This window comes from Sporothrix schenckii (genome assembly GCF_000961545.1).
Source record: "Sporothrix schenckii 1099-18 chromosome Unknown Cont42, whole genome shotgun sequence".
NCBI classification, from domain to species: Eukaryota; Fungi; Ascomycota; class Sordariomycetes; order Ophiostomatales; family Ophiostomataceae; genus Sporothrix; species Sporothrix schenckii.
The window spans coordinates 1,389,048-1,415,727 of NW_015971143.1; the positions used below are offsets into that span (position 1 = coordinate 1,389,048).

Sequence of the window (26,680 nt, forward strand, 5' to 3'; positions counted from 1 at the left end):
TGCGGTCGGGCGTGTTGTATCGAGAAGTTGTAGTCGGACAGATGCCGTGTTGTCGGAAGGTCGTCTGACGAAGTGTGTGGATGGCAGGTCGAAATCTGGCCAATTTCGGGTGCAGGGTCCACTATTTCGAAGCTCTTGGATGCAACGGAAAAGGAAAGCACAAGACGCGTCGCTACTTTAGGGAGTGACGTTACTGTATTCTAAATGCACAGCCTCCGGACACGCACCATATGTGATACTAATACTACAGGACGAAGAAAGCAAACAAAATATAGCCTCTGGATCACAAAGTACAAAGAGACAATAGATGAGAGACAATCCAGGTAAAGTAGTTTTATTGGACTATACAGTATGCACAAACAAAAATCAGCAAATGTCTCCGAACCGGCGATGCTCCTTCACTGTAACAAGGTGCGGTGGACAGGGGCCAACTACAGGGGCAGAAAGCTGCCAATAGCGCTAATCAACGGCCACACGTCGCTAAACGCACAGCTTGTACCTGCACTTTCCCCTTTGGGCATTCGCCTTGGCGTGCAAGAGCGCCCCACCACCTCCAAAGACGACCACCTGCCGAAAGCTATGCCAAGCTTCTGGGCACAATGCGACGCTCAAACGGCAGGTGCGACAACCATCGCCTCTTGAAGCGTCTCTTGGAATCATGCAAACAGAAAGCCTCCTTTTGTCGTATCCAACTCGACACAGGACGCCGCCGGACGCATCCCTGACCACGCGCCATGCCGTACCCGTTTGTCTTGCCGACCACGTCGGCCTTTGTCTTCACAACAGCCTTTGATAGCCCAACACACCCCTCTTTGCCGAGCACCGCATCAACCTACCGAAGTGTTGTCCGCGACACGCTGAAGCGCCACAAGCGGATGCCGCCCGAGACGCAGTCGTCCAATCTCGGCCTGGTCGTGTCAAGTCTCGAAGACTACCTGCCGTACCTGATTGCCTTGGCCGACGGTCTGGCGGGGCGCAACAGGGACGTACAAGTCTCCCTCTTGCCACAGCGAAGGAACAAGGGGCCGGGACCTCTGGCTGCAGCCGGACCCGAGTCCGGGTCTAGATCCGCGCAGGCGCCCGCAGCAGCATCCGGCCCCGGCCTCGAGTGGCGGCCGGTCCTCGCAGAAGCACGCCTACCCGGGAAAGAGCCGCCGCGGGTGCGTATTCCGCTGAACCAGGCCGCGCTCGACGCCGAAGCCGTTTTTGTCCTCGCAGCTCTGGGCCACGCCTACACATTGCAAGCCCGTGCGGCCCTGCAGCCACTCTACGTCGTCACCTCCGTCGTGCCCGTCGGCAGCGAGCAGCGCAAGGCGGCCCTCGCCACGGCCTTGAAGCACCTGCAGACGGCCGCCGGCGTGTTTTCGTTTGCCACCACCTTTGCCGCGTCTTCGTCGTACGCCGCCTCCGCCGCCCCGTCGCCCGAGGTGTCTGCCTCCACGCTGCGGTCGCTCGCCGCGCTCGCTCTGGCCGAGGCCACCCTCGTGGCCGTTCTCAAGGACGACCCGTACCCGGCGGCCGTCGCGCAGGACCGCAACGAGCACGACCGCGAGTGGATGTACAAGGCGCCCGACCTGCCGAAAGTGCGCGCCCACCTCTATGCCCGCCTGTGTCTGGCCGCCGCGGACCACGCCGCCCGCGCCGCGAGCGGCGTGTCCGGCGTCGCGGGCATCAGCCGCGCGTTTGTGCGCTACCTGCAGGACCTGCGGCACACGAGCCGCGCCAAGGCCTGTCGCTTCTTTGCCATTGATGCCGACCTGGGCGGCCAGACGGGGACGGCCCTGGCATGGGTGCACGGCGCGCTCCTGGAGCTGAGGGACGGTGGCGGTGGACCGGCCGGCGCGGCCGGATGGGGCAGCGCGAGCCCGTCCTCCTCGCTGGCAGCCGCGGCCGACAAGAAGAGCCTGCTGGACCGCTTCAAAAAGGACCGCGCCGAGAAGCGCGAAAAAAAGGAGGACAAGCGCGTCGAGCGCGGATCCGGCTGGGGCGGCGACGCCGGCCGGCTCGAAGAAACGCGCGTGCTGGCCATGCTCGACGCCAAATGGACCAAACAAAACGACACCGTCAACACGCAGCGGATCCCGCCAGCCGGGCCCCTGGTGGCCCAAATGCCCTCGGGCCGCGAGTTTGCCACGGTGCAGCCCATGGTCCGGCCTCAACTGGATGCCTCCGTCCTGGAAGCCATGCGGGCGCCGCGGGACCCACTGGATGCCTTGGGCGACGAGATGGATGGTACGACTCTGGTCAGCTCCGACGACGAGGGCCCGGAGCTACCAACCTCTGGAAGGCAGTCTGCGGCACCCAGCTCCTATTTTTAATGAAAAAAACAAATAGGAAGGGCGACGTGATAGGTTTTTCAGGTGCATTTCTTTTCATAGCGACGTTGTTAGACGACACTCTGTAAATATTGCCACAAAATATCGAGATGATAGTATCCAAGATCGCCTTAACCCAATGCTATGTCTCCTCTTGCGACCAGACTATCCTGCTTTCCGTTGTAAACTCATGGGTATTGTACTTTTTCCCTTTTCCCTTTCATGTTATATCCTAATACAGCCAAAATACAGCGCATCCAAACATCTACACAATCACGAGCTTATCAATCTCCTGCCTTGCCATCTCAATCACCTTTTGGCAGTTGGGCTTCTCGCCCGGCGGCAGCCGATGGTAGCCACATTCCCCGCCCTCGTCGTGCGTCTTGATCAGGCCTGCGTCGTATGCGTCGTCCAAGAACTTGTGCCGCATCTTGGATCGCTCTTCCATCATCTCAGCAATGTCCTTGAGGCCAAAGTGGACCGGCACCATGAAGAAGCTTGCCTTGGCCCCGCCGGTGGTCTTGCGTTCCGGGCGTGGAGACGTATTAGCCGTGTCCGTGTCCGAAGCCGGCGAGGGACCGCCAACGCCCGTGGCCATCATGGCTTGCTGCGCAACCGCCGCGCTGTCTGCCGCTTCCTTCTCGTCCATATCGTCGCGGTCGAGATGGACACCATACACGTCCATCTTGAGCAGCGCCCGCACCACCAGCCGCCACAGGGGTGGATCCACCACGCAGTTGTCCATCGACGACGTCTGCGCGCACACATTGTCCCACCGGGCCATGTGGCCCCACACACCGCCGTATTCCGTCAGCGACAGCGGTAGCCGTTCCTTTGCTGCAGCCGCACGCTGCGCCTCTTCGTCGACCATGGCCACGATGCGCCGGTATGCGTGCGCAATGGTGGGCAACAGCGCACTTAAAATCATAAGGTTCTGGAACGCCTGTACGGGCGGCTTGACGTACAGGTCGAGATGCGGTGGCGAGCAGCTTGGGCACAGGACCGTGTCGTGCGCCGTATGTGCGGCGTTGCGTGCAACCGTCATGGCCGGTCCGACTTCGGTGGGCAGGTGCTGCAGAGAATCGAGTGCGAGGTACAGCCGGGCGAGGCAGCCACAGACACGGTTGGGTGCGGTGAGCAGCCACGCGGCCGACGACTTGCTGTAGGCATCGACCGGCGGGACTGTCGGTATGCCGCCGACAAGTGTGGGTGTGCCTTCTGGTAACGGGTATGCCTTCGGCTCGAACGGCGGCAGCTCGCCATTGTTCTTTTGGCCATTGTTTTCGCTATCATATGCAGATGGCGCAGCCTCGGCAGTAGTGGGCAGCGGTGGCAGCTGCTGAGGAATGGCTTTTGGCGACGGCGGCAGAATCCCCAAGGAGGCCTGACGCACCACCCAACCGTGTGGGCTGGTCCCGGCCAACCCAGGCGTCAGCCCCGGAGTCACCATAGGTCGTGGTGGCTGATTTGATGCAGGTGTCTCGGTCGCTTGTGATGACTGGCTGCCGTTCGAAGCGAGTGTTGGCACATCTGACCCGCCGCTCGGTGATTCCCCGTTGCTGTTGCTGTTGCCGTTGCTGTCTGTTCGGGTCGGGGGCGTCGGCACGCCGCTGGCCATGGCATCAGTCGGGCCCGTATTAAAGTCTATATCGGAAAAGTTGATGCCGAACAGGCTTCGCGGGAAAATCCCTTCGTAGCGGCGTGTGGTAGTGGGCATTGGGGAGTGCCGTGCTGTCGATGGCGGTGAAGGCCCGGAGACGGCTGAAGTTGCAGCGGGAAATGACGTGACAGGTTGTGTATGGACGCTGGTAGGGACTGGACCCTCGTGTGTGGTGTGCTGCTGCTGTATGAGATTGGGATCAAGGGCGTTGTTGTCGCCTATGCCGAGAAAATCAAAGAACGTGAAGCCCGGCGACGACACTTGATCGGCCAGGATCGACAAGCCCACATCGCCGTCAGGCGCGTTGTGGGCCACGTTGACAGTGCCACTATCAGCTGGGACAGCAGCATCAGCAGCTGTCTTCTCTTCTTCATCGGTTCGTGGCCGCTTTCGTGGCCGGCCCATGGGCTTCTGGGCCGAGTAGATACAGGCAATGCCCTCCCGCCTGCAGCGGCGGCAGCCATCGGCCTCTTTGGTGCATGCAAGCTTGCGGGTTCCTGTATGACAATCTTATGTGAGCAGACTTTGTCGTTGGTACAGAATATGACGAAATACGAGGGTCAAGCAGCCGTGTGAATTTCAAAGACAGTCCGTCGGCAATTTTTCGAAATACATTTCGAAGCAACGCATAAGCAAACAAACAAACAGCGAGGTGTGGTACAGTGCCATGCAGCAGCTATGCTGGGCTATGCCGATAGCAGCTCGGACACAAACAAGACAGAACATGGAGTGAGATCGCAGACTTTGGGGTTTCGGAGACTTACTGCACTCATCACAGGCACGACGCTTCTTCTGCTCCGCCGCGTCAGGCGAGGGGCCGTTCTGGGGGTCTGGCATGGCAGCTGCTACAGGTGCAGTATCCAGTGTTCCAATTGGAGAGTAAACAGAGCTGTTGAGCCGGAAATTGGTGAAGAATCAAGGACAAAAAAGCCAGGAACAAAAAGTGAGGCCTTTGGCAATAGCATTTGGTGATGCACTTTGTAAGTTGAAGGCAGGAGCTTCACAGTGGAGTCACAAGGCGCACTCAGCATGGCATGGAAAGCACTCAATGAAGGTGAGGAAGGAGGGAAACAGCGGCTCAGAGAAAGCAAGAAGGAGCGAACACGAAATGCAGAAAGGAATCGAGAAGCATCGGTCGTGGAAGGCACGACCTCGCTCGATCGCTGCTGCTCATGTGCTGTGGGCGCCGTATTCTGGGTAAGATCGCGGTGCTGAAGCGCTGTGACAGGGGGCAATTACACGGTTGGGGACTGCACTCGGAGACTTATTTGAAAGGCAGGAGGTGCGCGGAGGGATTCAAGTCCTTTCCGATGTGTAAGCGGACCCGCTTTTTGCAGAAGGCTCGGAGACTTTTCCTGTGTGTAGGTCGCTGTCCAAACATTGCCCGATACGGAAAGGCCAACCGGACTTCGGACAAAACGGCGTTTCCAAGGCGGTGACCTGATTCGGATGCACCTGCTTACATAAGGTTAGCGGGTCCATAATTTAGGCGGCAGAATGTGCAGACCGCCCAAAAAATTGTTGGCAGAAAATTTTGGTGCTGCAGGGCGCTGGTAGCAAAGCTGGGTGCTAGTTTTGCACTGTAGGAACGGCAAGTCAAAAGATCGAGCCAACGGTCGATTGAAGACGATTCATACTGCCACCACAACACCAACGGAAACAAAATGGCACCCAAGACGAAGGCAGCGCCAAAGGCAGAAGCGCCACCAAAAGCGGCCAAGGCTGCCGTCCCCGAAAAGAAGCGCAAGGCATCCATTGTGACGACCGACGCGGAGTCGGACAACGAGGGCAGCATCGACGGCCTTTTGGACGGTGTGTTTTCAGACAGCGACGAGGGCTCCGACGATGAGGCCGACCTCGACAGCGATGACGTGCCATCCGAAGGCGAGGACGACGAGGAGAGCCGGGAGCTGACCAAGCTGACGCTGAACAATGGCACGGACGGCGCCGAGGACGAACAAAGTGATGAGGAGGACGACAACGAGGAGGACGAAGACGAAGACGAAGAGGAACTGGAAGAGGACCCCGATCACGACGATGACGATGCCGACAAGCCCAACTACCGGGTAACGACAGACGCCAACGGTGGTGTGCGGTACATCTACGACGAGATCGATCCCGTGTACGACTCGGACGACAGCGACAAGGAGGAGTCCAACACGATCGGCAACATCCCGCTCTCGTTCTACGACTCGTACCCGCACATTGGCTACGACATCAACGGCAAGAAGATCATGCGGCCGGCGACGGGCGACGCACTCGACGCCCTCCTCGAAAGCATCGAACTGCCAGAAGACTGGACGAACCTGACGGACCCGGCGACCGGCAAGCCGCTCAAGCTCAACAAGGAGGAGCTGGAGCTGCTCAAGCGCGTGCACAAGGAGCGGCAGAACGACAGCGAGGGCGCGGGCGACTACGACCCGTACCCGGACATGGTCGAGTACTTTTCCGGCGTCGTGGAGACGATGCCGCTGAGTGCGGCGCCCGAGCCCAAGCGCCGTTTCGTGCCGTCGAAGCACGAGGCCGTGCGCATTGCCAAGATGGTGCGCGCCATCCGCCTCGGCCACATCCTCCCCTACAAGCCGCGCGACGAGAGCAAGGAGGACGAGGAGACGCAGCCGCACTACGACCTGTGGCACGACGAGGTGCCCGTGGAGGCGCACATTATGCACATCCCCGCGCCCAAGCTGCCGCCGCCGGGCCACCGCGAGTCGTACAACTGCCCGCCCGAGTACGTGCCGACCAAGGCCGAGCGCGCCGCGTGGGAGGCCACGGACCCCGAAGACCGCGAGGAGGCGTTTTTGCCCGCCAAGTACGACGCCCTGCGCAAGGTGCCCGGCTACGGCGAGTTTGTCAAGGAGCGCTTCGAGCGCTGCCTGGACCTGTACCTCGCGCCGCGCGTGCGCCGCAACCGCCTCAACATCGACCCCAGCTCGCTGCTGCCCAAGCTGCCGCCCGCCGAGGAGCTGAAGCCGTTCCCGACGGTGTGCCAGACGGTGTTCCGCGGCCATGTGGGCGGCGTGCGCGCGGTGGCCATCGACCCCACGGGCAACTGGCTGGCGTCGGGCGGCGACGACGGGACGGTGCGGCTGTGGGAGCTGCTGACGGGCCGGCAGGTGTGGAGCGCGCGGCTGACGGGTGGCAAGGGCCACGCGGACACGTACAACGACGAGCCGGTGCGCAGCATCGAGTGGCGGCCCAGCAAGGGCGCGTTTGTCCTGGCGGCCGCGGCCGGCGAGGACCTGTACATGATTGTGCCGACGGTGGTGGTCGACCCGGAGCTCGAGCAGGCGAGCCGCGCGGTGGTGGACGCCGGCTTCGGCTATGCCGCGGCCAAGGGCAAGACGCCGGCCAAGGCCAACGACCCGGCGACGGGCGGCGAGGCGCAGAAGCCCCCGGCCAAGTGGAGCCGTCCCGAGGACGCGCGGCTCGTGCGTGCCGGCGTGCTGCTGCAGATCCGCGTGCGCGCACCCATCGTGTCCGTCAGCTGGCACCGGCGCGGCGAGCATTTCGCCACGGTGTCGCCGGCCGGCGGCCGCAGCGCCGTCGCCGTGCACACGCTGTCGCGGCACCTGACACAGGTGCCCTTCCGGCGCATGCCCAACATCCCACAGGCGGCGCGCTTCCACCCATCGCAGCCGCTCTTCTTCGTGGCGACCAAGCAGCGCATCCGCGTGTACGACCTCCAAAAGATGGAGCTCGTCAAGACGGTGCTGCCCGGCGCGCGCCAGATCTCGTCCTTTGACGTGCACCCGACGAGCGGCGAGCACCTGATTGTCGGCGCGTACGACCGACGGCTGGTGTGGCAGGACGTGGAGATGGCCAGCACGGGGCCCTACAAGACGATGCGGTACCACGAGCGCGCCGTCCGCGCGGTGCGCTTCCACCGCGGCGGCCTGCCGCTGTTCGCCGACACGAGCGACGACGGCACCCTGCAAATCTACTTTGGCCGCGTGTACAACGACCCGCTCGAATACCCGACAATTGTGCCTCTCAAAAAGCTGGAGCGCGGCGCGCACAAGGTGGTCGACGCAGTGGGCGCGCTGGACGTGACGTGGCACCCCAAGGAGGCCTGGTGCGTGTCGGCGGGTGCCGACGGCACGTGTCGGTTGTGGATGTAGATGTGTGGTCTGTGGTCTGCTTTGTATATCTGTACGTTTCTGTCTCGAGTTTCCTCTGTCTGTTTTCATATGCCTTTTTTATCGGCGTCATAGTCATTTTCAACCATAGGAGTACAAAATATCAGTGTTTATTGTTTACAGAATGATCCCTAATACCCAGAAACGCCAAATCCGGTCCCATGCGTTACTCCATTTATGTTCCACGTGTCCTTTTATGCCAATGTATTCCCACAAATGCCTGTATATGCCTGTTTATGCCCGTACAGCATCAGTATCACAGCGGCATGCGTTACTGGGCTGACGAATCTGCGGGTGCCCAGGGTATTGTGGACTTCCTCTTGGGGGCCACACTGCCGCTTCGGCTGTCGGTCTTGACCGGGCTCTTCCCCGTCAGTGTCGACGTAGACGTGGCAGCCAAGTCTTTGCACGCCTGCTCGAGTGCCAGCTCCACCGAACAACGGATCTTGAGTGCCGCCACCGCCGGCCACACGGCTTTTTCGCCCTTGTGGATCCAGTAATGCAGCGTCTCGGGCGATGGCGAGTCGAGGAGGCGCACGTAGTCGTGCAGCGGCACCGTCGGAACGAGCACGAGGTGTCCGCTGGGGATCTGCTCGTCCAGCAACAGTCTGCGCAAGGCAAAAGGCAGCCAGCCGAGCCGCACCATCTGGTCGAGGCGGTGGCGCACGAAGCGGCCGGTGTGGTGCACCGCAAAGGCATTGGCACGGGCCAGCGTGCCCATGGCGAAGCCGCGCATGGCGGGGGAGTGCATGGACGGCTCGAGGAAGGGCACGAGGTACGGGCGGGCCTGGCTGACGATAAAGTGGTTGACATTGAAGAGCTGCGCCAGCCGCTGCAGCGGCGAGTGGCGCGTGCCGTAGCTGCCGTAGGTCCAGTGGCGGAAGTGGGCCGCGTCGGCGAGCGGCCAGGGCACAACGACGGTGCGGCCTTGGTCGTCGACGTCCTTGCACAGGATGGCCGTCTGGCGGCGGCCGTACCAGGCGGCGGTGGCAGCGTCGCTGACAACACTCGAGGCGTTGGACGCGACGGCGGCCGTCCAAATCAGCACGTTGGGCGCCGTGACGTAGTTGAGCACCGAGGGCACGTCGGCAGCGCCGCCGGTGACGACGGTGATGTTCAGCGTGCGGCCCGTGCGGCGGTAGGCCTCCTCAAAGGTCATGTCGCCCGCGTTGTCGCGGACGCACTGTTCCAGCACGGTGACATCCAAAAAGTAGCCCTCGTTCCAGAAGCGCCGCAGCCGGCGATGCAGCGTCTCCCAGCGCGTGCGGAATGCCGCGGAGAACGGCAAGGCCGACGACTCCGCCTCGGCCTTGGCCGCATCCTGGCGCTGCTGCTTGCGCTTCGCCACCGCCTCAAAGGCCGACAGGTCGATGCCCACGCCGTCGAGCACGCCCGGCAGCTCCTCGTCTGTGTGTGTTCCGAGAAGCGCCGCAATCAGGGCGCCCGTTCCCGTGCCGGTCAAAATGCGAGGCAGTAGTCCGCGGAGGAAGAGGGCACGGGCCACACCCAAGTGGCATGCACCGAAGATGGAGCCGCCCTGGAAGACGAGCGTCGTGCGGCCAAACGACTGGCGCAGGTTGTTGAAGAGGCGCCGCTTCTCGCCGACCGAAAGCAGCTGGCAGCGGCCCTCGGCCACGGCGCGCGCCAGCTCGGGGCTCAACTCGGAGGACGCGGGTGCGTGGCTTGTCGCCAGCGCAGAGCCCGACACACTCGATGCAGGCTCGCCGGCGTCGGGCCCCGGCAGGTTGACGAGGTCGCGGATGATCTCGCAGACTTGCAGGATGTAGTTCTCAATCAAATACTTGGTGCCCGCAAAGGACGCGTTGTACAGCGCCGGCACGGTGATGTTGCCAAGGTTGCGGACCAGCCCCGACTGCAGTAGGTGCACGAGTGCCTGCACATGGCCGGCCTGCAACGCGAGGCCAAACGCGGCGAGGCGGTCGCCAATCAGCTCCCAGGCATAGGCCTTGCTCTTGTCGACCTTGCGCCAGGTGTCAATGCGGTAGCGATGGTCCAGCGCAAGGCCGGCCGCCTCCCACTGCTCAAAGGTCTCGGCGTGATGCAGCCGGTCCCAGAGCACGGCGAGCCCACGGTCCCATGTGAAGAGGGAGCCGATGTAGGTGTAGAGACGATGCAGCCAGAGGAGGACGACGAGGGGGCTGGTGATGAACCCCCAGATCCAGATGTTCACGGACATGATCGGAGTCGGACGTGGCGGGTGCCGGACGGGATCGAGTTCACCATCTGAGCAGATCGTTGTTAGAAACGTGGGCGTTTGATGTACGAAGACACATCATGAGAGGGCGGTCGAAATACGATGTCGTTGTTTGGCATGTGATGTTGAGGCAGGGCACCCCACTTATTCAGCGAACAACACGCTGTGGAAGGAGCAACAGCGCACGCTCAGCACTGTGGAGACCCGCTCAACTGCTAAACTGCCCTGTCTAGAGCGTCATAGTGAAACAACGCATTCTCGTCACATTTTGCAATGGAATACAAGCTGGCTGGCATGAAAGATACCTTGCATTCAACCAAAACGCCTCTATTTTTCACCGTCCGAGCCAGATTTTGTTCTCGTTTTATAAGACGCCGCTTCGGCGCTTTCAACAAACAGCCCCAATCGATACCATGCAAATTCCGTACATGTAGACCGCAGATTCTCCCAGGTAATATGAATCATGACAAAACGAAATGAAAAGAAACTGCAAAATTATAAACAGAACATCGTCCACTCGCTACACGCCCCCACCACTCTACTCGTCGTCGTCGTCGTCAATAATGTTTCGCCGGTTCCGCCGTGCGGCCGGAATGTCGTCGTCACCTTCTGCGTCGTCGTCTTCGGCCTCGGCCGTCTTTTGCCGCTTGGCCCGGTGCGACGAACCGCCACGGCGGTCGTCCTCCTCCTCCTCCTCGTCATCCAGCTCCTCTTCCTCCTCCTCTTCGTCGTCGTCATCCCCGCCCTCCTCGTCTGACACGTCGTCGTCACTGGGTGCGATAAAGTCGTCGCCCTTGTCGTACTCGTCGTTGCGCCGCGCCCCTTGCGGCAGCTCGTCGTCCGAGTCGTACTCGTCCCGTCGTCGCTTTGGGCGGGCACCAGCGCCACCGGGGCCGCCTTTGCGGCGGCCACCACCACGGCGTCCTCCGCCCTCTAGGTCGCCCACCGAGAGCGCGCCGCCGCCCCAGCCCGAACGCCCGCCGACACTCGCCGATCCGTCAAGACGAGCAGCCGCTGTCTCGCGCCGCCGCTTGGCGCGCTCGCGCTCCTTCTCGGCGAGCTCGGCCTCCTTCTTGGCCAGCTCCGGGTCGCGCACGGTCCGAATGATCATGTTGGCGGTGTGGTCGGGGCTCTGCGTGGCCGCTTGCAGCCGATCGGTCAGGCGCTTGAGGGCGTCGTCGGCCACCGTGTGGTTGGCACGCACGCTGTACTGGGCCGTGACGTGGCCGACGGTCAGAAGCAGCGAGCTGCTCAGATGGGCGGCGGCGGCATAGTAGTGGGCGTCCTGCAGCTCCTGGTAGCCGCCCTTTTCTGTGAGGTGTTCGGGGTCGGCGAGGCCTTTGGTCAGCACTTCAAAGTGCTCGTCGCCGACGGCAAGCGTGACAGAGCCGTCGCTCCACCGGTAGATGGCGGCGTTGCTCTGGACCGCGCCGGTTTCGGGGTCGCGGCGGAAGCGGACGACCGAGTGCGGGTTCTTGGCGAGGGAGTTTTCCAGGTCAAAGTCGGTGGGCACAAAGGTGTCGGGGCGGTACTCTTCGGGGTTCATCTTGATGAATGGGGGGATCCGCAGGGATTGGAGCTATTGACGTTAGCAACCTGCCATGACAGTCCATTCAGAGGTAGAGGTCCAGCGGTCCCTCGCTTCACATACATTTCCGTCCGTCGATTTGGGCGTCCTGTGCCGATACATGTCCACGTCCATCTCCGTCTCCTCGCGCGTCTGCCGCTGTTGCTGTCGCGCGCTGCGCCCGCCGTCCTCGCCATAGCGCTCGCCGTCCTCGTCTCGGTCGTCATCCGAGTCGAGGCCGTGCTCGCTCAGCGGCTGGTCCGACAGCTGGCCCTCGTCATCGTCGTCACCGCCGCCGAACAGGTCATCGCCACTCGCAATCGCATCGTCGTCATCTGCAATTGGCGAGTCCGCCGGAGGCGAAGCCACAGGCGATTCGGCCGCGGCCGCCGGCGACTCGATGTGTCCTTCAGAGTCGGACATTGTGCATGAAAACAAGGGGGGAAAAGAAAATAAAACACAAACAGATGCGAGAACAGAGTGGAGTTCAACAGGCAGTCGAACCGTGGACGCGGACTGTCCTGGTTAGAAAAGTCGACGGTCGAAAAAAGGTCAAAAGTTTGGCGCCAAATTTGGACACGGCCACAACGAGCTGTTCGCCGTGCGCTGTTCGCACCTGTTGCTTGTGGCTGGTGCAGGCTATCTGCCCGTGTTGGGTTAAGCGCGACGCCAGGGGGTCCTCCAGGGAGTGGCGCCGCCTATTGAGGAAACTTGCACAATAGAGAGCAAGCTCAACACAACTAGAGCACCACTGTTGGTTAACGGCGGTCACGTGTAGTCCCTCAACTTAGGTGTAAGGGGACGCGGATGTCCGCCTTCCAAGGAATAGAAATGTTGTGACTTTCCTTATTTGCAGTCTACGTTGTAGATAAATTGTCTTAGGGCGACTGCCACAAATAGAAGTTTCTGTGCTTGGTTTGTTCTCTCTTTCCATCTGCGTAGGATTTAGTCGGCAGCGCCTTCTCGCTTGGGTATTCCTGGCTCGCGCCTGCCCCTTCCTCCATAAGAGCGCTCTTTCCGCTAGTGCATCCCCAGCGAGCACCCGCCACTATTCCTGCCCAGACCAAGCCAGGCGTTTCCTCCCCCTTTTCTCCCCTCCCGACCCCTGTAGCCCCTAGTAGCGCCCGCTGCCAGCGCTGCAAACCAGCACCAGCTCCACTGAAGCCACCCCTCACCGCCGCTGCTGCCCGCTTCCCCTTTTTTGCCCGTTGCTGTGCTCTCCTTCTCTTTCTGGATGCGTCGATCCCGTTTCCCACCACCACGTCCTCGTTCCCATGCCTTGGCTCTTTGGCTCTTGTGACTCTGGATCCTCTCCAGCAAATCGTGACCGTTTCAACTGTTCTGCCAACATCAACCACGACGCTCGTTCGCCGTCCCAGACTGCCACCTGCACCTCATCTACGACAACGGTCAATATCGCGGCCCATACGCACTGAGCCGGGACTTTGCCCGAGTCGGACCCCCTTCCAAGAATTCTCATATTGTGCATCTGGAGCTTTTCGTATCTCGATCTCTTTCTGGTAATTTGTTGTCTCTGTCTGTGCTCTGAGCCTCTGCCGCCTTGCCATTCTCTCTTCTCGAAACAACAGCGCCCCCGTCCGACCTCCTGTTTCGACTGTGCGTCCCTGCCCCCATCCGCCCCGCCAATGCCCTGCCGCTTCGACCTTCGACTCGAAACGCAGAACGCGAACCACCAACCACTCAACGACGAAAAGACAAACCGACGAATAGGCACGGCCACAACACCCCGTCACCTCTTTGTTTCTGCCACCAGCATCTGTTCCCCGCCCTTTCTACCTTTCTCTGTTCGCGAGCTTGCCTCGTCTGTCCCGAATCCAACAGCTGTGCTGTTGGAGCCTCTTTCATAACCGACCATGTCGAACCTCTTTTCAGGAATGTAAGTCGATTCTTTGTCCTGTCTGATCTCTGATCTCTCTGATCTTCCTGTTCCCCTTGCTCTCCCTCTTCTCGATCTCTGCTCCCTGCAAACAACATACCTTCCCTCGATGGCTGTGCTGCACATCTTCCAAGCAGCCCCGTGGAAATCGCGTTTCGCATGACCGATGTCATTTCACGAGTTCAGGGCGTAAAGGGCCATTGGCCGTTATTGGATGGACATGGCACTTGGCCAGCGGCTGTCGGACGACACAGTAACGAGGGGACGGCTGCCGCGCGCGCACGTTCGTCTTATTCGTCCTGTATTATAACGGGCTGCTTGTTGGCAGATCGTCAGCCTGGCCCCAGCACACAACACTTACCATTCTTTGTTACCATTCTTCTGCTCCATCATTCACTCGCCCTGCATCCATCACTGCGTCCGTTTCCTGTACAGTTTTCCCCGCCCTCTCTAACACGCCTCCAGAAACGCCCGCTTTCGCGGCGCATCAGCACGAACAGCCAACACGGGCAACAAGAGCCCAACCTCGTCCACCTCCAGCCAACCCCTGACGCCTACCTCCGGCGTCCCATCCTCCACCTCCGCTGGCGGCCTACCCACCAGTGGCAGCACCGGCAACCTCCTCCAGAGCCAGAACCAGTCGCAAAGCAACAACGGCAATATTGGCACTGCCGCCTCTTCGTCGAACCTGTCCGGCATCGGTGTCGGCGTCGGTGGTTCTGCAGGCGGTGAACTGCCGCCGCTCCCCGGAAGCCAGACTGCTTCGAGCCTGGCCAAGCTGCCACCGCTGCCCAATTCGCCGTCCCTCGCACAGACCATCGGCATGGACGAGTCCGGCGGTCTGCGCCCCATCCTTCCCACGGCGGATGAGGTGCTCACCTCGTACCACCTGCCGCGGCCGCTGCCGCTGTGGCTCAACCCCTCGTACGCAAAGCACATTGTCAAGGGCAACTTTATGACCTTGAGTGCCCGGCCCAAGACAGTCGAGCAGGGCGAGTGGATTGCACACCAGAGTACGTGTTTTGTCTTGTTTATTGTTTCTGCCCCGATGTAGCGGCCCCTGCCTATTCCCCAATTCTCGTCCTAACATGTCCAGTCGTCGAGCATTACAGAAACCTGTGGAACTTTGTGCGGGTGCTGCACGAAAAGGAAGACGACGGCCAGTCCATCTGCAACCCGACAACGTGCCCGCGCATGTCCGCCGGCACAAACCACTCGTTTACCTGGCTCAACGCCCGGCGAGAGCCCGTCGAGCTGCCCGCCTACGAGTACATGACGCTCATGCAGCGCTGGATCTCAGGCAAGATTGACGACACCAAGATCTTCCCCACCGAAGCCTCGGGCGTCTCGTTCGCGGTCAACTCGGCCCTGTCCACGGGCAGCGGCAACAACGGCACTCCGGCCCAGCTGTCCGGCCTTGTCTCATCGTCGTCGAGCGGCGGTCTCGGTGGTCTCGGTGGTCTCGGCGGTCTCGGCGGCGGCGACCCGCAGCGCGACTGGGTCGGCAAACGCAGCGGGTTCCCCGAGAACTTTGTCGACGTCTGCCAGACCATTTTCCGGCAAATGTTCCGTGTCTACGCACACCTGTACTGGGCGCACTTTGTCGACCCCTTTTACCACCTCAACCTCGAGAAGCAGCTCAACAGTTGCTTCAGCCATTTTGTGCTGACGGCGACGGCGCTCGACATGCTCAAGCCGCACGAGCTGGAGCCGATGCAGCCCCTGATCGACCTCTGGGCCGCCAACGGCACCTTCCCACAAGGCTCCAAGGCCTACGAGTTTGCCAACGTACAGGTCGGCGAACGGCTACTGCAGCTGAGCGGTGTGACCATGTAAAAGTCCAAAGGGGGGAGGGGAGTGGGGGCTCTTTTGTAAGACAAAAAGACACTCCTGATGTTTACCGACGGCATTACCAGTCGAGTCACGTGTGGATTATGTTTTGGCATATTTGCGGCGTTTTGTTTGGTGAATGCTGCCAGGCACATGTGGTGGCCGTTGGACGGTTGAGCCTGTCCAAGCAGGCGGTTGGTGCTGATGATGGTTTGTGACGGTTGATGATGCAGGATCATATCAAGTTGAGGTGGTATCGCGTTGGTGGACTGTACGGCGGTACAATCATCCGAATGCTGATGGCAGCACTTACATATATATGGCATTTTTTTATATCTCTTTCATATAAAGAAACGTTCTTTTTCTGAATTTTTTCCTTGTTTTCTCACCCCGACATGTTCGCAGCCGTCTTGGTTTCTACATTGAATGTTTGTCTTGTTTGTCATGTTTCGATTTGTTTACTTTGCTTGCTCTGCTGTTACTGATATTTTGTCCCAGACTTTATGCCACTCCTCGGACACTGCATTTTACACAGACACCTCGCTGATCTTGTACTCGACAATCACAGGCTGACCGGCCTCGACAATGAAGCGGCCCGCCGCCACGTACAGCTTGGTCCCCAGCACCTTGAGCGACGGGTGGCCCGACTCAAAGTTGACCTGCGAGAACACTTGGCCCTGGGACGTCGACGCCGCGCCCGGCGCGCCCGACAGCACCTTGGCGATCTCGTCGGTGATCTCAATGAGGCCTGTGTAGGTGTAGCTGAGCAAGACGTCGTCGCTGCCCTTCTGCTTCAGGACAGAATTGACGTTGAGGCGCAGGCGCTTGCCGTCGTCCTCGGGGCGGATGTAGTCGGCGCCGTGGACGAACTGGGCGTCCACCGCGACGGGGCAGCCCGGCTCGGACACGAGGGAGCCGCCGTGGCCCTCGTCCACGGAGACGAAGCGGACGAGGTTGAGGCCGCCTTTGCTGGAGCCGACGGCGTCGGCAGCGCGGATGGGGATCTGGATGGGTGGGTGGGTGTGAGTCAGCGGCCGTTCCCAGCAGCTGTGTGTGTTTGCGTCAGGGAGAGTGGACCAACTCTAGCCGTAAAAGCAGGGATCAGCTTGGGGAACGAAGACATGGTGACGGTCGGCGGTGGTGGGGTGAGTGGTGGACAGGTGTTGTTAAGGATCCAGTTAAAGCTTGGTGCGAAAGACAAGAAGTCTGGGGGGTTCTCTTCAGAAAGTGAAGACAAGGGATCACGCTCCGCGATATGGGGTAGTGGATATAAATAGATAAACAAACGAAAAAATAAACCGATCGTTTAATTGTTCAGATCTTTGCGGGGAAGGGAAAGGCTGGCGAAGCAAGATTCGAGATGGGGAAATGGGGAAAGAGACAGCTAAAGCCGAGCGCCGATTGAGGGGACCAGCCATCCACGTCTAGGACCGCGGGGAACAGCTTTGGCGAAATTTGGGCACATGTGGAATAATATAGACAGCGGCCGCACGACACCAGGAGCAGCTCGAGGATGCTCTATGCGAGTCCATCAACAATACAAAATACATTGGACAATGAAAGCTATGCTGGGCATCGTCGTCACACAGACCGTCCTGCCCCCCAAGGTTCACGCCTCTAGGAGGATAGCAATCGTTGCGAACAATGCAGAGTCCGGCCAATTGGTATTTGATAAAAATCGAGGGGCCCTCATTCATGTGGCACAATTCTTCGGCCCGTGCTCTGCTGTTACCGAGCCGGAACGGTAGCTTCCGTGTTAGCTTGGAAAAACATCGGCCCAGGTCACCTCCGGAGCTCTGAGCTCTGACTGGCCGGATAAGTGGCAGTATCATGAGCGTTCGGTCCCTCCATATGTCTCGTAGTAATCGAGCTCCAGGTCAGCCACATCGGCGTGTGCAAGACTTCAACTCGCGGGGCGCAGAAATGGAGGCAGAAAGTAGCATTCAGGGGTTGCTGGCCAAGGCCAGTTGTCTTCGTCCCAGCCGTCCTCACCTGGTTGTTGTGTTGTCACGTTAAACTTATCGCGACCTTTTTTCCTTTTCTCGTCCGATGTTCTCATTCTGTGCTATCAAGATCAGTTGCTCGTCTCTTTATCTCTTTGTCTTTTGTCTTTTGTCTCTTCAAGAGTTTCCTATCACAATGTTTTCAGAAGCTGTACGCTGAGTGATGCCTCCACGTCGTTCTGACCCTGGCACTTCGCACCATCGTCGCATTCTTGCATTGTTTCGTTTCATCTCATCTTTGACCATTCAGCCTCAGCCTATCAGCCGCAGCCTATCAGCCGCAGCCCCAAACCCCTGTCAGCGCCAGGTGAAAGTTTCCGAAAACGCATTAGACCACGGCCAACGACTCGGTTTTCTCGTTTCTACCACACGTCCAACAGCCAAGACTCTCGAAATACGAATTATGGTAATGCTAATTTCAATACAAGCCATACCATGGCGACAGAAAGTACAACATACGACCCAACGGACAACAGCGTTGCAGCATGGGAATACTCCGTACGACGATACTTTGTACTTTGCTGTGATAGGTTTACATGTTACTTGTATCTTCAGACATGCAGGCCCCTGAACAGCATGTCTGTGTGCTCGTATTCTTGCATTAGGCCAGCCAGACAACGGACTTTGAGTCGCCCCATCTCTGCTCCAGCATCTGTACCTGATGCCAACCCTTCGTCATGGCTTAGCCACGTGTAAAACGGAACGTCCAGACTTTACATGCTGTGTTGCCCATCGAGATATGAGAGGACAACGAAGTTTGAGTGTTTTTTTGCCAGCGATTCGCCATTGACCAAAATAGTTGGGCGTGGTGGTTTGTCTTGACCAGATTTCAAGGCCCCACCGGTAGGGCCGTACTTTGGCCAACCCACTCTGCGGAGCGGCGAGGTCTTGATTGGTGCCTGGTTCGTGGGACGTGAAACGTTGAAACAATAGAGGAGATGGAAACAACATAATTATGTCGGCGAAACGCGCATACCTGATCTGTAGTTCTGCGCCGGATCGAAAACTCTGATGTCCAGTCGGGAAACGACCATCTTTTCTTCCTCGCCGTAGCCATCGCCACTCGTTAGACGGAAAACGGACCCGGACGGCGCCAGAAAAGAAAGTAAAAAAGGTACGAAAAAAAGGCACAATGGCCTGAAGTCACCAAAAAGGTCCCCGGTACATAAGCGTGCCAAGACGCGCTTGCTCTAAAAAGCCCTAAATGTCAGCCTCGCCACGCGCCGGTAGCTCTTTCCTTCGGGCTGCACGGCGTACTTACTTCTTACTTAGGCTTCAATATTTCGTACATTCCTCAATACCAAGCAAAAAGCGGGAACAATGTCACCGCAGCGTTGCAGTCCAGGCACGCCAGCTCGGTTGGTTCGAGATTTGGGGTGTGTTTTGCGCATCGGTACCTGAGCGGTCTCTTTGTGTTTTGTCGTCCTCTTTGTTCAGCATCTATATTTGGCCGCTCCCTTGCAAGGGCGGTTTGCCTCGCTTGGCCTCGCACGTCGTGCCTTCCTTCCCATCATTTCTAACGTTCGGGTCCGCTGGCTCTTTCCCGTTTGCTATTCTCGCCGCCATCATATCATTTTCTTTCCTTCCTTCTTTGTCACTCTCTGTTCAGTCGCTTCTGGGTCGCTCCCGCCGTTGTCTGTCCACCGGTCCCACTTGCTCACCTCACGGCGCATACGAAGGAAGCTACGCCCCTAGTCTGTTTTGAGGCGTCATTTTCTCGTATTCCACTCCCGTTGCGTTTTCCTCGTCCCTCGTTCCCCCGTTTCCTTTTCTTTTTTGGCCGTGTCACTTCTTGGATCAAGAACAGCTTATTGTTTTCTGGTTTTGTGTATTTTCTCGTCTTCATTTCCACTTCTTTTCCCTCGTTGCTTTCTTATTCCTTTTTCCTTTTACTTTCTCTTCCTTCCCTGGTGGAACCTGATTATTCCCTTTATCTTGGATAACAAACAGCTATTTGAAGATTACGACAATCTTGTTTTCTTTGCCTCTCCATCTTTGTTACTCGTCATTGATGTTTCTCTTTTGTCTTTGGCAATCGATCACCCTCGGCGAATAGAAACGACAATTGGAACGTCGTGGCCCCAGAAAACGGCAGCGTTCCTACCGCCAGTCTTCCGGCATTCCTCTAGTCTTCCCCGATCGTTTTTCTCCGTCTCCATCCACTGCCGCCATCGGCATCTGTCTTTCCTTCTCTTGGTTCTGCATCCTCTTCAAGAACGTCAAAAACAGCACTGCAATCATGTTGTTGGTCAAGGCGGCCTTTTTGGCGGCTGTCGTGGCGGCTGCCGACGCCGTTGCGCCGGCAGATCTGTCCGTTAACAAAACAGGTACGTTCCCCGGCCCGTCCGATCGACGAGGACGACAGTTTACATTTGTCACTGCCTCCAAAGTGGCTCTGTGCTACGTCGTACATCATCTGCAAGTCACTGACAAACTCCAGATTCCATCATTGGGGTTGCAAACACCCTGGCCAAGGGCGCCATGTCGTACTACTCTGGAAACGCATCGGTACGTGGTCTCTCTCAGTTTCCCCCTCCCCCTTCCCGCGCAAAACTCGATACGGGGATGCACTTCAAATTGAACGTCACAGTAATCGTACGGCTTGCTAACATCTTCCGCTTCCCAGAGTTTTGCTGACTTGCCAGACCCATACTACTGGTGGGAAGCCGGTGCATTGATGGGTGCGATGCTGGACTACTCGTACTACACCAACGACACCACGTACGACGACATTGTTGCGACGGCCATCTTGCAAAACACCGGCCCAGCCCACGACTTTATCGTGCCGGCCCACGAACTCGACGAGGGCAACGACGACCAGGCCTTTTGGGGATTCACTGTGCTCACTGCTGCGGAGCACAACTTTACGCAGCCCGCAGAGTTGACGCCCAAGGGCGTGCCCAGCTGGCTGGACCTGAGCATCAATGTGTGGAACAACATGGTCGTGCGCTGGAACACGACCAAGTGTGCGGGCGGCTTCACGTGGCAGATCTACGCGGACAACTTCAACGGCATGAACTACAAGAACTCGGCGAGCAACGGCGGCTTCTTCCTCATCTCCGCACGCCTGGCGCTGCTCACTGGCAACAAGACGTACGTCGACTGGGCCCAAAAGGTGTGGGACTGGACGGACGCCGTCGGCATCATTGACAAGCACTACAACGTGTATGACGGCACCGACTCGGCCACGAACTGCACGCAGATCAACCTGCTCAGCTTCTCGTACCAAAACGGCATTTTCCTGTACGGCGCCGCGGTGCTAGCCAATCATACGGGTGATGCCGTGTGGAAGACGCGTGCCGAGGGCCTGCTGGACGCGGCCCGTCATTTCTTCTCGCCCGACAAGAACGCGACCAACATCATGTGGGAGCACGCGTGCGAGGGCGTCGGCACCTGTACCAAGGACATGAAGACCTTCAAGGGATTCCTGTCCCGCTTCATGTACTCGGCCGTCCAGGTGCTTCCGTCGCTGGCGCCCAACGTGACCGCCTACATGCGCGCCTCGGCCACGGCTGCTGGTAAGGCCTGCACGGGCGCCAACATTGACGGAGCGCCGACGCAAAACGGCACCACATGCGGCCAGAAGTGGTACGTCGGCGGGTTCGACGGAAGTGTGGGCTTGGGCCAAGAGATGTGTGCGCTCGAGACGGTGCAGGGCCTCCTGGGGCTCAACAAGGTGCTGGGCATAGACCAAGCGCCCCCGCCGTCACCCTCGCCAACGGCGCCGGCGCCGGCGCCGTCGCCCTCGGGAGACAAAACCAAAAACGCGAGCCCGCGGGGAATGTCGCACATCGACCTGCGGTGGACGGTCGTCAGCATGGCCTGTGCCTTGTTTGCCTACGGCATGGCATAGCTGTTTTGGGGGCCAAATGTTGTCAACCCGCTCTTTGTCTTGTCTTTTATTTTATTTTTTGCGTTTCGTTTCACCGATGTCACTTATGCATATTGTCTTCACCAGCAAGGAGTTGGGAAACATTGGGGCGCGCCAGGCATAGGTCTTTGCTTGCACAAACGAAGGTAGTCCTGCCGCGTGTCATTTTTAGATTTGGGTTTTTAGAAAACGTGTGGACGGCATCACGGAATCACCGTTTCGTCGGCCAGGATTCAAATAGATAAACTCTGCAGCATATACCAAGCAGCATCAGTCTCAAAACAACAATCCATGATAAACTAAGACGGCGTCCGTCATATGTCACTTGCCATATGGGGAAAATTCGTCTTAGTCGGCTATATCAAATAAATGCGGAGAAGAGCTCGCGTGGGAACAAAAGCTTCGGTATGGTCCCCGAAAAGCGCCACGGCTGCACCAGTCATGGGCGACTTACAAGGGATTTAGCGATGCATAGCGCTGTGCCGCGGCCTGATCCGCCCTGAACTTGTTAGGAGTAATCCAGTCGTCTTACACGCCCATTTGGGGCATCGCTTGTCTTAGTCGCCGAGGCTATGATTTCTGCGTAAATGGCCCCCTCACGACAGCAAGACGACTTCGGAGCAAAACGCCGACTCGAGTCAGAGCTGTTCCTTTTCTTTATTTGTTTCGCAAAGGTCGTCCAATCTTGTCCACGTTGACAACGATTGCGACACATCCTCTTGCTTGTTCTACCTCCCGCCGCCGCCATGTCGTTTCTCAAACCATTTCCTGTTGGCGCTGTCGTCCGATGTGCGGCATTCCGGCTGGCCTCTGCCCGGTCGTGTCAACCACTACGGAGAGCTGTCTCACCGGCTTGGGCTGTCTCTGGTCGTCGAAGCATGGCCTCGGCCGGCGGCAATGCGGCCTCTGACCCCCGGCTGAGTCTCATGGACGCCAGCTGTCTGTCCGAGACCCAACGCCAAGTGCGCGAGGCCGTCTTCCGCGTCTGCGCTGACTTTCCCGACGTACGTTGGGTCGTGTGAAAATAGGTTAACAAAAAAACGGTGCCTTGTACTGACCTGCCAGGAATACTGGGCCGAGCGAGACGACACTGGCACCTACCCGCGCGACTTCCACAAGGCCATTGCCGACGCCGGCTACATTGGTATCGCGCTGCCCGAAGAGCTCGGCGGCGTCGGCCTGGGCCTGTCCGAGGCCGTGGCCATGCTGCAGACCATTGCCGAGTCGGGCGCCGGGTTCGCCGGGGCCCAGTCCATCCACGCCAACGTCTACGCGACCCAGCCGCTGTCGCGCTTCGGCACGCCCGCGCAGCGCGCCGCCTGGCTGCCCAAGATTATTTCCGGCGAGTGGCGCACGTGCTTTGGCGTGACGGAGCCGGACGCCGGCCTGGACACGCGCAAGCTGCGCACGCGGGCGGAGCGCATCGAGCGGCCGGACGGCGGCTTTGCGTACCGCATCACGGGCCAGAAAATCTGGATCTCGTCCGCGCAGGTGGCCGACCGCATGGTGCTGCTGGCGCGCACGGGCCCGGGCGACGCGGACACGGTGGACGGCGCGCTGACGCTGCTGTGCATCCCGCTGGACACGACGAAGCCGGGCCTGTCGCTGCAGCCCATTCCCAAGATGGGCGGCCGCGCCGTCGACGCCAACGAGGTCTTCTTTGACAACTACGAAGTCGAGGACGGCGCGGGCGCGCTGGTGGGCGCCGAGGGCCAGGGCTTCCGCATCGTGCTGCACGGGCTCAACGCCGAGCGGTGCCTGATTGGCGGCGAGGCGCTGGGGCTCGGGTACGCGGCGCTGCGGCGGGCCGTGGCCTACGTGGGCGAGCGCGTGGTGTTTGGCAAGCCGGTGGGCGCGTACCAGGGCGTGGCGCACCCGCTGGCCGAGGCGTGGATGGCGCTGGAGGCGGCCAAGCTGGTCGTGTACAGCGCGGCGGCGCAGTACGACGCGTACACGGCACAGGGCGAGGGCAAGCTGCCGGCGCACCTGGGCGTGGCGTGCAACATGGCCAAGTACCTGGCGGCCGAGGCGGCGTTCCAGGCGTGCGAGCGGTCGGTCCTGGCCATGGGCGGCATGGGCTATGCGCGGGCGTTCCATGTCGAGCGGTACCTGCGCGAGAGTCTGGTGCCGCGGCTGGCGCCGGTGTCGCGCGAGATGATTCGCAACTTTGTCGCCGAAAAGGCCCTTGGTTTGCCAAAGAGCTATTAGGAGGGCATCGTTCGGATGCAGGTACATGTACATGAACAATGGATACAGAGCGAAATGAGATATCCAAAAATAAGGGAAAATTATTCAAATTATTCAATTATTCAAAATAAAACCGAAAAAATAAAGAAATTGCACAATGCATTTTAATGCAAACGCTTGCAGAAACTCAAATCTATATTTGCTTCTCTTACACTCTGACCTCAGCCAGCGTTGTCTTGAGCGCCTCCAGGAACCTTGTCACCTCGTCTTCGGTGCCAACGGTAATCCGCAGGCAGCCCAGGCAGCCGTGCTCCTTGCCGCGGAACCGCACGACTACGCCGCGCTGCTCGGCTAGCTTTGTGTACACGGCGAGCGCCGTCGCGTTGTCGGGCTCACCCTGCTTGTTGAGCATCTCGTACAGCAAAAAGTTGCTGTCGGTGCCGCCGCGGAGCCGGCCGACACCGGGAATCTGCGGGAGCGCAGCCACCAGGCGGTCGCGCTGGGCCACCAGCTTCGCGCGGTTGGCGGCCATCGCGGCCAGCCCGTCGGCGGCCAGCACGGTGCGGGCGAGCGCGCTCGTGGGGCTGGCAATGTTGTAGGGTGCCTTCAAGGCGTTGAGCAGGCGGGCGACGGGCGGCGCGCAGAACGCAGCGCCGAGCCGGATGCCGGCCATGCCAAAGGCCTTGGACAGCGTCTGCATGACCACCAGGTTGGGCCACTCGAGCACCCACTCGGCGAGCGACGCGCTGTGCTGGTCGGCCACAAAGTCGACGTACGCCTCGTCGACCACGACAATGCCATTCCACGTCGCGTGTCCCAGCACGCGGGCAATGTCCTCCTTGCGCAGCGCGCTGCCCGTGGGGTTGCCGGGCGAGCACAGGTACACCACCTTGATGTCGTAGTGTCTCGCCGAAACGGACGCCGTGAGCGCTGTCAGCACGGCCAGGACGTCGACGCCAAACGCGGGCGCGGGCGTCAGCGGCACCTTGACGAGGCCCAGGTCGTTGACCTGCGCCGAGACGCTGTACATGCCGTACGTGGGCGGACACACCAGAATGCGGTCGCGGCCCGGCACGCAGAAGCAACGCAGCAGCGCGTCAATGGCCTCGTCGCTGCCGACGCCGACAAACAGGTTCTCGGGCGTCAGCGTCTTGGCCGTGTGGGCGTGCGTGTTGCGCAGCGTGCACAGCTGCTGCTTGAGATCGGCCTGGTGGGGGTCGGGGTAGCGGTGGAGGCCGAGCAGATCAAGACCGGTCGCCTCGGCCTCGGCGGCGAGAGAGGAGGAGGCGGAGCCGGCGCCAAGTGGTGGTCCATAGGCGTTCTCGTTGGCATCGAGCAGCACATTGGAGCCGTCGTCCTTGTAATCGCTAGAAAGCATGTTAGAAAACATCAAGGCGATTGGGGTGGGGGGGGGGGGGGGGCAAAAAGTGCGTCGGAACTCACTCTCTTGCGCAGCGGTACGGTTCGAGGGCTAGGATGTTTGGCCGCGCGCACGTTTGGAGGTTGAAGGCCGGCGACATGGTGGGCGATGTGGAGGATATTGGAAGTGTCAAGTCGCTAAGATGTGCCGGGAGGAGACTATGGCTGTCGGTCGATCGGGTCCCCTCTCAGCTTTCAGTTCTCCGAATTTGTTGTCGACTTATAGAGGTGCTTCGCTAAGTTGAGGTGCGCTTGTGTACCGACTACGATGAGTCTTTGCTCGTCTGGTCGTCGTCTGGTCGTCGTCTGTTGTGGTCGTTTGAGTCACTCAAACAAAAGTCTGCAAAAAACGGATAGTCCGCGGATGGCTGTTTGGCTGCCAAAATCCGCCGATAGCGGGGGCTCTTTCCTGCCCAGAGAGCCCTATGACTCTGCTTGCCCTCTTCGTCGCCCTATCTTATCGCACTTGCCTGCCGCCAACGTCATTCGCCAATTCCTCAGGGCAGGAGCGGGAAAGGAAGGCACGACGGTAGGTGGCCACCTCCCTTCAGCTATTCCTTATTCCATTCTGCGGGTAAGCTTGTTTTGGACTAAACAAAACAACACACACAGTCTCTCAACTCAGACATGCACTCCAGATGTCAATGCTTCATCCCACCTTCAGATACAGTTACAATATGACACTAGCGCAAGAGCACAACAGCTTGCCATTGACGTCGTATGTTCCGACTTCACAGCTTCTGTCAATCATCGGCCTGGCGTGTTCGTTTCTCGATGGAACTACCGGCTAGGAGTTTGTTGTCGATCCCCTTTCGAGGCGACAGCCAGACGTTTGTACAGCAGCGGGGATCACCCTGGATTGCCGAATTCACGATCTGGTTCTAACAGCACGGTCCAGACCCGCTGCAGTGTAACCGTGACAGTCGGGCGGGCGGCAGCTCTGTTCAGCAATTCAGGCTGATATCCGGTGAGGAGATTGCGCTAACGGTGACGATCGTCGAGTATAACAAGACGAGGTGAAGAGGGGAACACCACAGCAGAGAAGAAACAAGAGACGAACAGCGAAGACAATGCTTGTATTTGGCTGCTTGGGTCACGTCTTGGACGGAACCTTTGGCTAAGAGCACCGTTTACCGCTGTTTAACGGCTTGCCGTCCCGTTTACCGCGCCATTTGGCCGCGCGAGCTTCAAGCAGTCAAGCTTTGGCTCCGATTGTTGACATCGTATTATGGTTCGCGTACTGTCGCGGTGCGGACTGTGCACTTGTGCCTCGGGGCCTCGTGGGTTTTTGCCGCTTTGACAGGCCCTCGGTCTCCCGCACAAGCTTTTCAACATTCGGCGTAGCTCACACCTTCATCACAGACAACAGCCGCATGCATCCTCGACGGCACTATCTGGTCCCCGCCCTTCCGTCAACATCAACAGTGCTCTGTTATTTCCCCGCATTCAGCCCGTGTCCCGACGGACGTCGGGTTGTCGATCTTCGAGCTTTCTGAGCCTCTGTTACACTTGTGTGCGAGCTTCCAGCAGTGCACCTACATACAAAGACGGCTGGACGGATCTCGAAGCGAGTGGGA

General features: G+C 59.4%; 10 protein-coding genes across 10 annotated transcripts; 5 read left to right on the forward strand and 5 right to left on the reverse strand.

Moving 5' to 3' along the window:
• Nucleotides 1-734: 734 nt before the first annotated feature.
• SPSK_01667 (pH-response regulator protein palC) lies at nt 735-2,318 on the forward strand (the record flags this gene model as incomplete). The annotated part of the gene is made up of 1 exon (XM_016728574.1): nt 735-2,318. The coding sequence occupies one exon, from the start codon at nt 735-737 to the stop codon at nt 2,316-2,318; it is 1,584 nt and encodes a 527-aa protein (XP_016589972.1).
• Nucleotides 2,319-2,580: 262 nt separating this feature from the next.
• Nucleotides 2,581-4,812, reverse strand: SPSK_01512 (uncharacterized protein; the record flags this gene model as incomplete). Its single annotated transcript, XM_016728423.1, has 2 exons — nt 2,581-4,472; nt 4,740-4,812. The coding sequence occupies 2 exons, from the start codon at nt 4,810-4,812 to the stop codon at nt 2,581-2,583; spliced, it is 1,965 nt and encodes a 654-aa protein (XP_016589973.1).
• Nucleotides 4,813-5,639: 827 nt separating this feature from the next.
• Nucleotides 5,640-8,096, forward strand: SPSK_01484 (ribosome biogenesis protein ERB1; the record flags this gene model as incomplete). Its single annotated transcript, XM_016728396.1, has 1 exon — nt 5,640-8,096. The coding sequence occupies one exon, from the start codon at nt 5,640-5,642 to the stop codon at nt 8,094-8,096; it is 2,457 nt and encodes an 818-aa protein (XP_016589974.1).
• A 289-nt stretch (nt 8,097-8,385) lies between these two features.
• Nucleotides 8,386-10,311, reverse strand: SPSK_01567 (TAG lipase; the record flags this gene model as incomplete). The annotated part of the gene is made up of 1 exon (XM_016728476.1): nt 8,386-10,311. The coding sequence occupies one exon, from the start codon at nt 10,309-10,311 to the stop codon at nt 8,386-8,388; it is 1,926 nt and encodes a 641-aa protein (XP_016589975.1).
• A 556-nt stretch (nt 10,312-10,867) lies between these two features.
• On the reverse strand, nt 10,868-12,319 carry SPSK_01713 (RNA polymerase-associated protein LEO1; the record flags this gene model as incomplete). Its single annotated transcript, XM_016728620.1, has 2 exons — nt 10,868-11,908; nt 11,981-12,319. 2 exons carry the CDS (start codon nt 12,317-12,319, stop codon nt 10,868-10,870), a joined length of 1,380 nt encoding a protein of 459 aa, XP_016589976.1.
• A 1,451-nt stretch (nt 12,320-13,770) lies between these two features.
• Nucleotides 13,771-15,629, forward strand: SPSK_01585 (uncharacterized protein; the record flags this gene model as incomplete). The annotated part of the gene is made up of 3 exons (XM_016728494.1): nt 13,771-13,793; nt 14,259-14,806; nt 14,890-15,629. 3 exons carry the CDS (start codon nt 13,771-13,773, stop codon nt 15,627-15,629), a joined length of 1,311 nt encoding a protein of 436 aa, XP_016589977.1.
• Nucleotides 15,630-16,150: 521 nt separating this feature from the next.
• Nucleotides 16,151-16,746, reverse strand: SPSK_01978 (uncharacterized protein; the record flags this gene model as incomplete). The annotated part of the gene is made up of 2 exons (XM_016728876.1): nt 16,151-16,627; nt 16,705-16,746. 2 exons carry the CDS (start codon nt 16,744-16,746, stop codon nt 16,151-16,153), a joined length of 519 nt encoding a protein of 172 aa, XP_016589978.1.
• Nucleotides 16,747-19,865: 3,119 nt separating this feature from the next.
• SPSK_01659 (mannan endo-1,6-alpha-mannosidase) lies at nt 19,866-21,479 on the forward strand (the record flags this gene model as incomplete). Its single annotated transcript, XM_016728566.1, has 3 exons — nt 19,866-19,953; nt 20,067-20,134; nt 20,253-21,479. 3 exons carry the CDS (start codon nt 19,866-19,868, stop codon nt 21,477-21,479), a joined length of 1,383 nt encoding a protein of 460 aa, XP_016589979.1.
• A 764-nt stretch (nt 21,480-22,243) lies between these two features.
• SPSK_01710 (acyl-CoA dehydrogenase) lies at nt 22,244-23,705 on the forward strand (the record flags this gene model as incomplete). The annotated part of the gene is made up of 2 exons (XM_016728617.1): nt 22,244-22,501; nt 22,563-23,705. 2 exons carry the CDS (start codon nt 22,244-22,246, stop codon nt 23,703-23,705), a joined length of 1,401 nt encoding a protein of 466 aa, XP_016589980.1.
• A 187-nt stretch (nt 23,706-23,892) lies between these two features.
• Nucleotides 23,893-25,204, reverse strand: SPSK_01755 (histidinol-phosphate aminotransferase; the record flags this gene model as incomplete). The annotated part of the gene is made up of 2 exons (XM_016728661.1): nt 23,893-25,051; nt 25,128-25,204. 2 exons carry the CDS (start codon nt 25,202-25,204, stop codon nt 23,893-23,895), a joined length of 1,236 nt encoding a protein of 411 aa, XP_016589981.1.
• Nucleotides 25,205-26,680: the final 1,476 nt, after the last annotated feature.